The sequence below is a fragment of the Schistocerca gregaria genome, chromosome 10 (assembly GCF_023897955.1).
Source record: "Schistocerca gregaria isolate iqSchGreg1 chromosome 10, iqSchGreg1.2, whole genome shotgun sequence".
Lineage (NCBI taxonomy): Eukaryota > Metazoa > Arthropoda > Insecta > Orthoptera > Acrididae > Schistocerca > Schistocerca gregaria.
In genome coordinates, this window is record NC_064929.1 from 75,358,933 (window position 1) to 75,373,645 (window position 14,713).

At 42.3% G+C, this 14,713-nt stretch overlaps 1 protein-coding gene across 1 annotated transcript in view; it reads left to right on the top strand.

Annotated features, from left to right (window-relative positions):
• Nucleotides 1-14,713, top strand: part of LOC126293289 (intermembrane lipid transfer protein Vps13-like) — a 391,345-nt gene that overhangs the window by 48,829 nt on the left and 327,803 nt on the right. Inside the window, 3 exon segments of the mRNA XM_049986411.1 lie at nt 6,460-6,631; nt 7,201-7,353; nt 10,714-10,894. Of these exon segments, the coding sequence (XP_049842368.1) occupies nt 6,460-6,631; nt 7,201-7,353; nt 10,714-10,894 (506 nt within the window).

Below are 14,713 nucleotides of genomic sequence, written 5' to 3' on the forward strand. Positions count from 1 at the left end.
TGGCAGTATGGAATGGTGCACTCAATCAGCAGGTGTAGATGCTTGCTCACCAGTCAGGCTGTACACAGGTAGTGCCTTCATACTTGCCTCTGTACAAAAAGACACCTCTTGTCAGTGTATTGTTTTTACAAAGTCCATCTAAGCTCTATGTAATTTTTATATTTTTGTTCATGTGGCTGTCTGCATGCCATAGTCTTTCTTGCAGAAATGTTACGGGACACCACAGTCGCTTCCATATGGCATAGCCATCTGTGATTCTCACGTCTGTAGTAACGAGCAGTCCTCCTCCAGATATGCCAATGGTCTCACTGGGGTCGTGACAGTCCCAATGTCCTGTGACAGAGCAGCATTCCTCTCGTGACTCAGTACCACCCAGGACTGAAGAAACAGGATAACACTTGATGCCATGGTTTTACTACCTTTGGTCATGCCCTGAAATGAGGACCATCTCCACTATCCTGTCCATCCCTCACACAGTGATATTCCACTGCCCACCAAACCTATACAATATCCATGTCCATCTCTACTCCAACCCTGCTCCCAACACCTTGCCTCATAGCTCATACCCCTGCAATAAACCTAAGAGTGGCATTCAATAAGTAATGCAATACTTTTTTTCCTGAAAGCAAGTCAGTTTTATTCAGGATCCAATACACCGTATTATTCCCCACCCTTTTCCCTACAAAACCCTGTTTTTCAACATAATCTCTGTTCAGTGTGATGGATATATATCCTTGTTGGGAGGCACGTATGCCCGCATTGTACCAACGTGTTGGTTGATGTAAGAGCCTATGTCTTGCTGCATCAATAACTTCCCCTTCACCCATGTATTGCTTCCAGCAGAGGGCATCCTTCATGAGGCCAAACAGATGGAAATAGGAAGGTTTGAGTTGCAGGCTGTAGGGTGGTGGAGCAATAGCAGTGCAATGAAGTCTTGTCAGCTGCTCTCAGGTGTACAGACTTCTGTGAGGCCTCCCATTGTAATGGAGAAGGAGAAGTTTGTTAACAGTTTTCTGTGACGAACTTGCTGAAGTTGTTCCTTCATTTTCCGGAGGTTTAGCACAGTACATTCCAGAGTTGATTGTTTCACCAAGAGGGAGGGCATCAAACAGAATAACCCCTTCAAAGTCCCAAAAGACCGTCACTGCGTGACTTTACCGGCTTCAGAGGAGAGATGGTGCGGTGCCACTCAGTGGACAGTGTTTTGTTTCTGGTTCAAAGTGATTAACCCGTGTTTCAATGCCTATGATGATGATCAACAAAAAATTGTCATGATTAGTCTCTTATGTGCCACGAGTTCTGCACTGATGGTCTCAGTTGCTCTTTATGGTCTTCTGTAGGTGGCGAGGAACCCAAGAGGCACTAACCTTTGAGTACTGTAACTGGTGGATGAGAATTTCCACACCGCCAACAGAGGTATCCAGTCGAGCAGCGAGTGTCTGCATGTTCTGTCATTACAGGAGTCACAGCTGTGTGCGGCTGGCTGGCACGGGGGGACGTCACGTAGGTTTATGTGACCTTGTTGCGATGATGACAGATGCTTCATCTAATGATTCGTACTGCTTTTGTTCACTGCCCGGTTTCTGTAGACAATCTGCAAGTGCCTACAAATACCTCTGACATTCTGGTTTTCAACCAGAAGAAACCCAGTGACAGCTCTCTGCTCAGTATACATCTCAGTTACAGACGCTATTTTGAAGGCTACATGCAGCACCCCCCACCTATTGGAACTATGGGGCCTGAAGCGAGAATATTCCACAACATCCTATAACAAATTCCACGGTTTTCAAGCAAGATTGGCTGAAGAGAAAACGTGTTGCATTACTTATTGAATGCTCCTAGTAGGTGAAAGACTTTTCCCTTCCACTACCACATACTTCAGTACTGTCACAGGCATCTCCTATCCCATCACAGGCAGGGTTGTCTGTGAAAGCAGCTGTGTGATCTACCAACTAAACTGTGACCACTGTTCTGTTTTTTATATCAACATGACAACTAACAAGCTGTCTGTCAACATGGATGTTCACTGCCGAACTGTGGCAGACTGACTGCTGGACCACTCAGTTGCTGAAAATGCTACCCAGCACTTTAATGACTGCTTCATAACCTGTGCCATGTGATTCCATCCTACAGACACCATCTTTTTTAAATTGTGCACATGGGAACTCTTCCTGAGATATATCCTTCTGAACCGTGATTTAGTTTCAAAGAATATTCTTAAGAATTTATTTTTGTGTACTAGCGATTCATCAAGAACATTAACGCATTTAATCACACTATTTAAGCTTGGAAGTAGTTGCCAGGGAGTAACTGATGAAATCATAACCAAATTGCTTTTAAGAAATGGGAATTTTATTCACTTTACTAGTGCCTAGAAGCATTTTTTAAAAGAAACAGATTAAAAATTATAATCAGAAAGCACCCTCTAAATATCAAGTTACAATTTATTCAGAGACAGAAAGAAACAAGTTTTCACTGTATGAGCTTTCAGGTAGAGAACCTTGCTACTCCCTTTTGACGTGTCCATAGTTAGGACAACTCGCAACAGCATCTGAAAGACTACACTGGTGCAAATCTGCAACACACCGCATTACTTTAAACTAAAAGTTTTAATTTACACAAGCGCACACAAACTATGCACACGGGTAGGAGGGATGGAAATAGTACAAAACACTAAAAATTAAAATATTTAACTTTCCCACCGAAGGTGCAACTTGATTTTAACTTCTAAGAAAGTCTTATGGTGAAAGGGTGGCAACTTTATATACTAAAATGATCATTTAAATAAAAGCCCATGAAATGCAATCTTATATAAAATTCTACAGGGTTGGTCAAACAAGTTAAGATCCTCTACAGTACACAGATACCGTCTCTCAGTATGATAGTAAAGATGAAAACATGTTTCAGGAATTAGGCCACTAATCCGACAAACATGACAGAGGCAGCTACTAATGTATGGTAGAGAGATAGGAAGATTACCGAACAACCCGAACCACGGGTTGCTCTAACTCACCCCTATTCCACAAGGGAAAAACGGACCACCCAATTTATAAACAACCACCTTCCCGCAGGTGGGCAAACGGAGAAGAATGGTGGGATAACCCCAAAGCAAAACGGTTGGTGACCTCCCCAAGAAAACAATTGGAATTTAACAAGAGTAAAAGAAGGGACCATTTGGTAGGACATGTTCTGAGGCATCAAGGGATCACAAATTTAGCATTGGAGGGCAGCGTGGAGGGTAGAGTAGCATGGAGAGCTGCATCAAACCAGTATCAGGACTGAAGACGACGACAACAACAAATGAAACAATATATCACCAATCACTTAACTTCTAATAAACTGTGATTTCTCGAAGACCTGGCGCAGCACCCCCAAATCGCTCACCCGACCCGTCCGCTGCCAGCCGCTTCAACTGACACAGGACGGCACGTCGATCTCCTGTCTCACGGTGTCGCAGCTCGCAGAGACCAGACCGATGTCGTGGGCTGACTCCTGTTGCTCTCATGTCGACCGCAAAGCCACTACCCCTCGCTATGCGGTGTGGCCCACTAGACTCACATGGTGACCTCACATGCGCCGATGCTCAAGACGGACAAGTCATTTCGTGTCTCAGTGCGCGGCCTACCGACCGATTGATCCAACCACCAATGACCATTGCCTGAGCAAACTCGAGCAGACTGGCGGCCTAACGCGTAGACTCAGATGCAGGAACTAAGCCCCGACCCGGTGACCACTAGCTGAGTTCTCTTACTGGCGGAGTGGAAAGACTCTCATATGCTGGCCTTTAAGGTTGATCCGAATGACAGACGTACTAGCACTCCGAACGACAGACAGACACTAACTGCCTAACAAATGCGGACGAGAGAGACTAGCAAGCTGGGGACGAGAGACTGACCCAGACTGACACACTGGCTACATCATAGCGCCCTTTAAATGTACGTGAACAGGCAACCTTTCCCTTTTCCCACCAGAGGGAGACACCAAAGCTGTGATTGCCACAGCAGCAGCACCACTGCCGGAAATGGAGGGCGACTGCTTCACACTACGCGCTGCGGCCCGCTCTTCAAATCGGCAATTTTTAGCACGACTAGCCCTCGTTTACGCAACCTTCCTTGCCTCGACCTTCACTAGTCCGTGCACTCCACCTTCCTATCCTGGTCCCTGCTCCCTGCTCCCTGCTCCCTGCTCCCACTTCAGCACTTCATATGCTTTCTGTCCCACCAATGAATTGAGTAGTCTTTTTCCCCTTTCTACTTCTCTCATCTTCTCCCCTGTCCTCCAGCACAGCCTCTCAACACTGCAGTAACACCACTGTCCTGTCTGCACCACATCTGTGCACGCTTCTACATACAGGTCAACACACCATCCCCCACCATTTCCCTGCTCCACAGAGACTGCTGCTCACCCTAAATAGTCGCATTTTAGTCCCAGTCTGAGAGACATTTCGGGAGAGGAGTCTGAAACAAGAACATGTGGATGTCAGCTCTTAAAATATGCAAGTGCAGTTTTCTTGATGCCAACAGAGCAGCCAGATTAATTAAAGGACAATGGATGTATACATCAAATATTTTTACAGTGGTGATCCAATTTATATCTCGTATGTAAGTTTTACCCTCTAGGATGTATTACAGCTTACAGCATACTTAAAGTGGTGGGCGGAGAGACAAGGGTGACCAATTTTCTGTTTGTGTGTAACGTTAAGAAAAGCATAGAAGTATGCATATTTTGGTGGCGGTTGTCGACATTACAGATATGGGACTGCCTTACATGTAGGCTGAGACAATTTGAATTGGTAGCCACTGTTACTAAATTTGTGAAATTTGCCCAGATGACACTGTTGTCTGCTTAGGTAAGGCATTAGGGAGATACAAGTTCCATTACATTGACAGAATTTTGTAAATATGGTACCACATTTGTGTGTGTGTGTGTGTGTGTGTGTGTGTGTGTGTGTGTGTGTGTGTGTGTGTGTTTCTGTTTTAGAGGGAAAGACTTCCTCAGAAAGCTTAAATATTTCAGCAGTCTCCTATTGTGCCTGTCTGCTGCTCAACATGTCCTCTATGCAGGGGAATTCTAATAAAATACCGTCCAGCCTTCTAATTTCTAAACTGTTATTTTATTTCATACTGTTACCTCTGATACTAGTACACAGGGGCCTGAAGATGCCGTAGTAAATCTTTGAAACTGGTAGCCAAATAAAATAACAGTTTGGAAATTAGACAGCTGAAACGTGTTTGATTTAACATACTGTACTGAACAGCCGAGTCCCGCAACCATCTCTGAAAAGATGAACATGCAGACTCCTCCTCTATTTGGTGAATAGCACTCTATCTGTTCTATTTTGTTGTTATTTTGGACTTTCCATAGTTTACTACTAACTCTATCCTAAATATTGATCTGTGCCATTCAATATGCCCCCTAAACTGTATCATTGTAAGACACATGGTTCAGGAGATATGACAAAATCAACACTGAACAATGGAAAATCAATGATGGAATGAAACAATATAATGAAAAAAATAGTTGCTACTCACTGTATAGCAGTGCTACTGAGTCGCAGAAAGCCACAATGAAAAGTCTCTTGCAAAGTTAGCTTTTGGCCACCAAGCACTTTGTCAAAAGTAGACAACGTACACTCACGCGCACACTCACACAAATGCAAGTCGCACACACATGATCAGTCTCTGTCAGCTAGAGTGAGTCTCTAGCTGCCAGAGACTGTGGGTCATGTGTGTGTGACTTGATATTGACTGAGTGCATGTGTGTATGTTGTCTACTTTTGACAAAGTGCTTGGTGGCCACAAGCCAATTTCCAGTCAGTCTTTTTTGTTGCACCTTTCTGGGCTCAGCATCTCCGTTGTATGGTGATATAAACATTGAGATGTCTGAGAAACTAGCTTTTGCTCAAAATTACCCAGACTTCATTCATCCATTGTTTTGTAATGAGAGCACTTGACAATTTCCAACAATCTTTAAACATAAATTCAAATGTTCCCTAAACTTTTTCTCACTTACATGCTTAACATCAAATATTTAATGCACTCAATTATTTGTAAAGTAATCGGAAGTTTGAAACTGTTTTATACGTAGCAGTTCAATTTCTTTAAAGAAATGGAGGTTCAGTGGTACTTGCTATTCTGAATCAGCTGCATAGAAAGCAAACTGCAAATTTAATCAATCTTGGTCTTACTACAGTTTTTTCGTACAATTTTTGGAAAGTAATTAACTATAAAAGAAATGCTGTCTGAGCAATATAGCATCATATGATAAAATCTATTTTAATTATACATCCATTCTGATCTGCTGCTAACTACTTAAAGACTAGAAACTGTAATCATTGTAGTATGAAGCTAGGAGGTTACCTTTAGACAGACATTCATAATGTATATGTTTTCACACTTGTGTGTTATACTAGGATAACTATCTTTCTAATTCTGAAAGGAAAAATCTCCGTTTTTTCAGGTGGGAAGGTTGCCCTTCTAGACGTGTTGTTTGAAACTAATCCTCTGGATGGAAGGTGCGACCAACGTATCCATGTCAGTTCGAGACCCCTGCAAGTTGTGTATGATGCGTCGACAATTAATAAACTGGCGGACGTCTTCAAACCTCCGGCGGAGTCGAATGCTATTTCCCAGTAAGTTTACTCTACATCGTACAAATACAGTGTTTGTTCTCTTTCTGTTTGAAAATAACACTTTTCTGCCAATTACGAGAAAAAATCTTATCAATTTTTCTGTGCTTCTGTGGCCTTAATTAATGTGAAAAGTTTAGATGATGTTGCAGGTCGTGAATAACGTAGAAATTCGATTAAAAAATAAATAAAATAAATGCAGACCATACAGTCTACACAAGTGAAGCAGTGTGCACCATAAGCAAGTCTGTGTGCAAATTTTAGTGGGTTGCACTTTTTGTATGTTTAAAAAGCAGATGACACTGAACACCTCACGCTTCACAAGATTGTCAGTTTAGTCACATTTTAATGTCCCATAGCTAAGAAGTATGTAACTGTACTGGATCGTAGCTTCTGCCAAACTGAAGCAGATGAGTACCGAGGTTGGTGGTGGTGGTGGTTTCACAACATTGTGCTTGTAACATGTACAAGATGTTTTTTAGAATGGAGGAATGTGAGCTGTGAAATTAAACAGAAGTTAGAATATAGTTCACTTTATGCCAAACACAAACTTATTACCGTTTTTCCTCCAGATTGCAGGCTGCCGCCGAGTCTCGACTGTCAGAGCTGAAGGAGATGTCTGCCACGGGTCTGCAGTATGCCATCGAGAAGCACACGGTTCTCGATCTCAAGGTGGACTTCATGGCGTCGTACATTCTCATCCCTTACAGTGGTACATATAGGGGGTGAGTGTTGCGACTGCCACATCCTTGTTGAGTAATGTTAAAATCGTGATACTTAGTAATGTTACAAATGCAGTACTAACAGCAGCAGAAATTGCTTTCTTTGTGTTTCTGCCCATAGACGGCAGACATCGATAAGAGGCATTGGAATCTCTCTGTGATCAATTTCCTCTTTAACTCGGAAATAAGCAAGTAAAATTATCCATAATTCTTGATTATCGTTATATTTATAAAGGACATTTGTATGATATCTCATGCTGAATTGAACTGGCAGTCAATGCTTACCATATTTACTCAAATCCAAGCCGAGCTTTTTTCCAGTTTTTGTAATCCAAAAAACTGCCTGCGGCTTAGAATCGAGTGCAAAGTAAGCAGAAGTTCTGAAAAATGTTGGTAGGTGCCGCCACAACTAACTTCTGCCGTCGAAAATATGTAGCGCTACACAGGCATGCTTTGCAGGCACAAAGATAAATACTGGCACCAAAACCTCTGCGTCAGTAAATAAATTAAAAGGGGGGGGGGGGGGGGGGGCGAGGGAGAAAGTGGAAGACGAGCTTTTTTTCTCCGCCCTGAGTTTCGACCACTGCATTTTCATACATTATCCAACGAAGTATATACAAATTTCGTATTGTTCATCTTCAAATGTAGCAGCATTTCAATGTACTAAGAATATCCAACTGGCAAGACTGTTTGGGGTTTTTGTCAATATGGCTAACTCTACGTTCCGAATTTTTTCCTACCTGTGAGAAGAGATGGTTGCTAATAGGAACTATTGTGAATCACATGCAGTATTCTCTTCACCATAAGAATAATACGAATGTAAACATTTTGCCATGTATTCTTTGCTGCTATCTCATTTAAATCCTGTCTGCCTAATAAACTAAGAAACTACAGTGAGACAACAGCAAACATGGAAGGATATACATATCATGTCATGTTTATATTTGTATCATTCTTATGCCTAATACTGATAGTCAGAAATGAAGCACGGCAATTGACTAGATTTTTAAGTCTAAGATGACTCTAATTTCTGTGCAGAATGTAACGTACTAAAGAGGCGTCTGCAAATATTTTCAAACAGAGAAAAATTTTCACTAAACTCTCGTTCAGAACATCTGCTATCATATGCAGTCTATTATTTGCTTCTTGTTGATCATTATCAAAGAAAGCAGCAGTGTAAGTAACAACAAATAGCAGTCTCTTGCCATTGTTTTGCTAATGAGACGATTCTCTCTCTCTCTCTCTCTCTCTCTCTCTCTCTCTCTCTCTCTCTCTCTCTCTCTTTTTTTTTCTCTTTAAGCAGTGGTAGCGCGCACAAAAGCAAGCCATGCCGCAAGCGGCAACAGGTCCTAAACACTCATTATCATAGTGCAAGAAACCATGCATGACACAGTACAGTAATGCATTTTCAGCTTAGTGACGTAAACACCTATAACGAAAAGAACGGCACTTATCAGATCAAAGAAAAATAAGAATCAATTCAAACCATACGAAGCACATAAATGTGGACGGAGCGCCTGACGCATAGCAATGGCTACCTGGTAAAGCTTAACTGCTAAGCTTACAACTCGAACCAAACTATTGTAACTGTATCGTTATTCATTTGACATAAATTGTCTCATATTACAGTGGACCAACTTTGTTTCGATTTGGGGGTGCGGTCAAAAACTTCTCTCTCCCCTTGAATTTCAAGTCTCAAATTTCAGGTGTGGCTTAGATTCGGGAAATTTTTTTTTCCTTTATTTTGAGTCTCATTTTTCAGGTGCGGCTTAGATTTGAGTGCAGCTTAGATTCGAGTAAATATGGTATTTGCAATATGTTGGTGAATTCCTCCCCTCCCATCCTCTCCACCCCTGTATGATGGCTACATGCAGGTAAGAATATAGACTGCCACACCGTGTGTTTCCTCTGCTCCGTCCTTTTGCTCCATCTTATTTGTCCTCTACTCTTAACATCCCTGTATTTTCTTAAGAGAGTAAAATCCTTCCTATATCACTGACAAATCCCACTTTGTAACAGTTTTCTTCAAAAAGCGCAGAGAAATTATGCTCCAGCTCACTAAATGGAATTAAAGTGTGGCTCTAGTTCAATGATAATGGACAGAGCTGTTTCATATATTGGAAAACTGGATTACAGCCCGAAACATAGGCTATTTGCAAGTAAAGTCCTGTGAGACAAAGCAAAAAAGTGTTTTTCTTAGTTTATATGATATTCAATGGTTCACCAAGAGCCCCCAGTTTAATTATTTAAAATTAATTGTATCATTAAAGCATAATCTTAGAAAATGGTTCCCTTTTATTGTAGTACTGTATTAAGGCTTTGCCTGCTTGTTTGCTCGACACTTGTATTGAATACTCCTCGTCTATGCCTCCACCTCTTCCTCCCTGTGAACTTTATTCTCCCACTTTTAATGCCCATCTTCTTCTCCCCCTCTCTTTGTCTATTTCCTCCACCCCCTATTCTGGGCATGTCTTCGTGCACCTCCCTCCAACCAGATCCTACCCCACTCCCACTGACCATATCCTGTCCCCCGCCTTCTAACTATATCATCATCCTCCTCCTCCTCCCCAACCTCTTTCTCAACTTCCACCCGCCTCATGTGTCCCCAATTCCTCCCTTCTCTGTCCATTCCCTCATTTCCTCCTCTATCCATCTCGGCTATGTTCATTGGCACATGTCGCCCATTGCAACAGCAATAGCTTTCCACAGCCCTCGTGCAGGGCAGGCTAAGCATGACAGGTTTGAAAAATCATTTACTTTCCCCTGACATACAGGCTGCTACACAAAGTGGGTCGATAAAGCAGGCTGATACTATACCAACACAAAATGCCGGTCATGAAGGAGAGCCAACATGTCGGGGCCCAGAAAACCTTTTTTTGCCCCCGACATATAGGCTGCCCCACAAAGCATGTGGATTTGGTAGGCCAATACAATTACCACACAACATGAATGTCGTACAGGGCAGTCAATATGCCAGGGGCTGGAAGAAACATGTTTTTAACTGTAATTTTGTTTCTATTGGAGCTAGGAGGTTAAAAGCATACAGTAGTGATACTTACAAGGTCTGGTGTCTATATGCCAAATTTGGTTAAAATCGGTCCATGTGTTTGGCCCACGTGTGTGTGCGAGTGCGTGTGTGTGCGTGGGGGCGCGCGCGCCCTCTCTCTCTCTCTCTCTCTCTCTCTCTCTCTCTCTCTCTCTCTCTCTCTCTCTCTCTCTCTCTCTCTCTAGAGCGAAAACACTAGTATTTGTTTATTGGAGAAGTAGTTATTACTTTTTAATTGATTGACTATTTGAGTTATTTAGTTGGCAGTTATGAAACTTGAAACAGTTCATGTGGCCTGACTAAATTCTTTGTCGTAGAAACGAAGACTTGCTGGTACTTGACCTGGGTAGCTTCACTATGGCGTCTATCACACGGGACCCGTCATCCAAGCAGACGGTTCAAGAGCTGCATTCCCAGGGCACAGCCGAGGAAGAAATAATGCAGGCCATCCTCTCGCAAAGCTACGACAAATTTAAAATAGAGCTGAAGGATGTGCAGGTAAAGCAGTATTTCGTTTAATGTTAACAATAAATTGAGCAATCTGTTTGTTCGACAATGTGGTGTTGTGGTCTTAACTCTGAAAGTAGGTTTTGTTGCAGATTTCCATGGTGGTGTAATATGTACCTGTCGCTTGATCTCTGCATAACTGTTGCATCTTACATCTACTTGAAACTGCTTAATTGAGATACATTTCCCCCCTCAACAAAGTGACTATTTTTGACCCCTCAGGATGTGCGCTGTCGAACAATCCCTTCTTTTACTCATATTGTGCTATTAACTTCCTTTCTTCCCTATTCATCGCTTTACTTAATCACTTATCCAAGGTACCCATCTGACCTTCAGTATTCTTTTGTAACAATATGTTTCAGAAGCTTATGTTCCCTTCTTTGTAGATGCAGTTGTTTCACAGTAGGCTCTGTGGAATGGTCTGTTCAATTACCAGGCAAATTCTAAAAGGCTTAAAAGTGGCGTTAGAGTGTTGTATGTTAGACCTACAGGGGTGGACAAAAATATGAAAACAAAAAAAAACAAAACGCATTACCATGCCTAATGTTGTTGTGGTCTTCAGTCCTGAGACTGGTTTGATGCAGCTCTACTTTATCCTGTGCAAGCTTCTTCATCTCCAAATACCTGCTGCAACCTACATCTTTCTGAATCTGTTTAGTGTATTCATCTCTTGGTCTCCCTCTACAATTTTTACCTTCCACGCTGACCTCCAGTACTAAATTGGCGATCCCTTGATGCCTCAGAACATGCCCTAACAACTTATCCCTTCTTCTAGTCAAGTTGTGCCACAAATTTCTCCTCTCTCCAATTCTGTTCAGTACCTCCTCGTTAGTTATGTGATCTACCCATCTAATCTTCAGCATTCTTCTGTAGCACCACATTTCGAAAGCTTCTATTCTCTTCTTGTCCAAACTATTTATCGTCCACGTTTCACTTCCATACATGGCTACGCTCCATACAAATACTTTCAGAAACGACTTCCTGACCATTAAATCTATACTCGATGTTAACAAATTTCTCTTCTTCTGAAATGCTTTCCTTGCCATTGCCAGTCTACATTATATATCCCCTCTACTTAGACCATCATCAGTTATTTTGCTCCCCAAATAGCAAAACTCATCTACTACTTTAAGTATCTCATTTCCTAATCTAATTCCCGCAGCATCACCTGACTTAATTCGACTACATTCCATTATCCTCGTTTTGCTTTTATTGATGTTTTATCTTATATCCTCCTTTCAAGATACTGTCCATTCCATTCAGCCGCTCTTCCAGGTCCTTTGCTGTCTCTGACAGAATTACAATGTCATCAGCGAGCATAAAAGTTTTTATTTCTTCTCCATGGATTTTAATTCGTACTCTGATTTTTTTCTTTTGTTTCTTTTACTGCTTGCTCAATATACAGATTGAATAACATGGGGGAGAGGCTACAACCCTGTCTCATTCCCTTCCCAAGCACTGCTTCCCTTTCATGTCCCTCGACTATTACAACTGCCATCTGGTTTCTGTACAAATTGTAAATAGCCTTCCGATCCCTGTGTTTTACCCCTGCCACCTTCGTTATTTGAAAGAGAGTATTCCAGTCAACTTTGTCAAAAACTTTCTCCAATCTAGCATTTGTAGACCATGCCTATTACAGTGTAGGAAAACTCATGGCATTCAAAACATCTTCCAGTTGTCTCAGAATGGATAAGTACAGTCCTCTGTGATATTCAAGCTATGTTACACCATTCCTCCTGTAAAATAGTGGCAAGTCAGGTGATGATGGTGGAGGTGGATAGCCCTTATCTCCAAAGCAGACGACAAAGTCTCAGTAATATTCAAATTGTGTAACTATGATGGCCGTGGATATGCAACAATTCATTACTGTGCTCACAAAACCAGTCCTGTGCGATTAGAGCTGTGTGAACAGGGGCTCTTATCGTCTTGGAACACATCATCACCATTGTGGAGCAAATATTGTAGCATCAGGTGGACCTGTTCACTCAAAATGGTCACACAATCCTTGGCAGTAATGCAATCTTATAATCATGGGCCCCATGGAATACCATGATATGGCTGCCTGAATGTCAACAAATCCCTGCCATGTTTCACTCTTGGGTTGTAAACTTTTGCACAAGTTCGAAACAATGTGGAACAAGACTCATCCAGACAAATGACTTTCTTCCATTGCCCCCATAGTCCATGTTTTATGCTTCTGGTATCTTGCTTTTCTGCTGTGGCTATTTGCATTATTGGTGAGCGGTGGTGAATTACAGCTCACCCTGCAGTTCCTTACTTTTGGAGTTCCCTTCATGTTGTTTTGCTGCTGACAAGGTTTGTAAGTGTGACATTTAGCTCTGCAGATTGCAGCTGTCTTCTTCTTATTTTTCATCAGAATTCTCTTCAGTGACCATCCGCCATGATCATTCAATCCACACTTTTGTTCGTATTGTGACTTAACAGATGATGTTTATCATCTTTCCCTCTATACAGTATACAGGGTGTTACAAAATGGTATGGCCAAACTTTCAAGAAATATTCCTAACACACAAAGAAAGAAAATATGTTATGTGGACATGTGTCCGGAAACGCTTACTTTCCACGTTAGACCTCATTTTATTACGTCTCTTCAAATCACATTAATCATGGATTGGAAACACACAGCAAAAGAATGTACCCGCGTGACTTCAAACACTTTGGTACAGGAAATGTTCAAAATGTCCTCCATTAGCGAGGATGCATGCAGCAACCCTCCGTAGCATGGAATCCCTGATGTGCTGATGCAGCCCTGGAGAATGGCATATTGTATCACAGCCATCCACAATACGAGCACGAAGAGTCTCTACATTTGGTACTGGGATTGCGTAGACGAGCTTCCAAATGCCCCCATAAATGAAAATCAAGAGGGTTGAGGTCAGGAGAGTGCGGAGGCCATGGAATTGGTCCGCCTCTACCAATCCATCGGTTACCGAATCTGTTGTTGAGAAGCGTACGAACACTTAGACAGAAATGTTCAGGAGCTCCATCGTGCATGAACCACATGTTGTGTTGTACTTGTAAAGGCACATGTTCTAGCAGCACAGGTAGAGTACCCCGTATGAAATCATCATAACATGCTCCATTGAGCGTACGCGGAAGAACATGGGGCCCAAACATTCACAGAAAATCTGTGTTGATGACGTAATTGCACAATGGCGTGCGGATTCGATTCTCATCAGTCCACACATGTTGATTGTGAAAATTTACAATTTGATCACGTTGGAATGAAGCCTCATCCGTAAAGAGAACATTTGCACTGAAATGAGGATTGACACATTGTTGGATCAACCATTCGCAGAAGTGTATCCGTGGAGGCCAATCAGCTGCTGATAGTGCCTGCACATGCTGTACATGGTACGGAAACAACTGGTTCTCCCGTAGCACACTCTATACAGTGACGTGGTCAACGTTACCTCGTACAGCAGCAACTTCTCTGACGCTGACATTAGGGTTATCGTCAACTGCACGAAGAATTGCCTCGTCCATTGCAGGTGTCCTCATCGTTCTAGGTCTTCCCCAGTCGCGAGTCATAGGCTGGAATGTTCCGTGCTCCCTAAGACACCGATCAATTGCTTCGAACGTCTTCCTGTCGGGACACCTCGGTTCTGGAAATTTGTCTCGATACAAACATACCGCGCCATGGCTATTGCCCCATGCTAATTCGTACATCAAATGGGCATCTGCCAACTCCGCATTTTTAAACATTGCACTGACTGCAAAACCACGTTCGTGATGAACACTAACCTGTCGATGCTACGTACTGATGTTCGTGATGCTAGTACTGTAGAG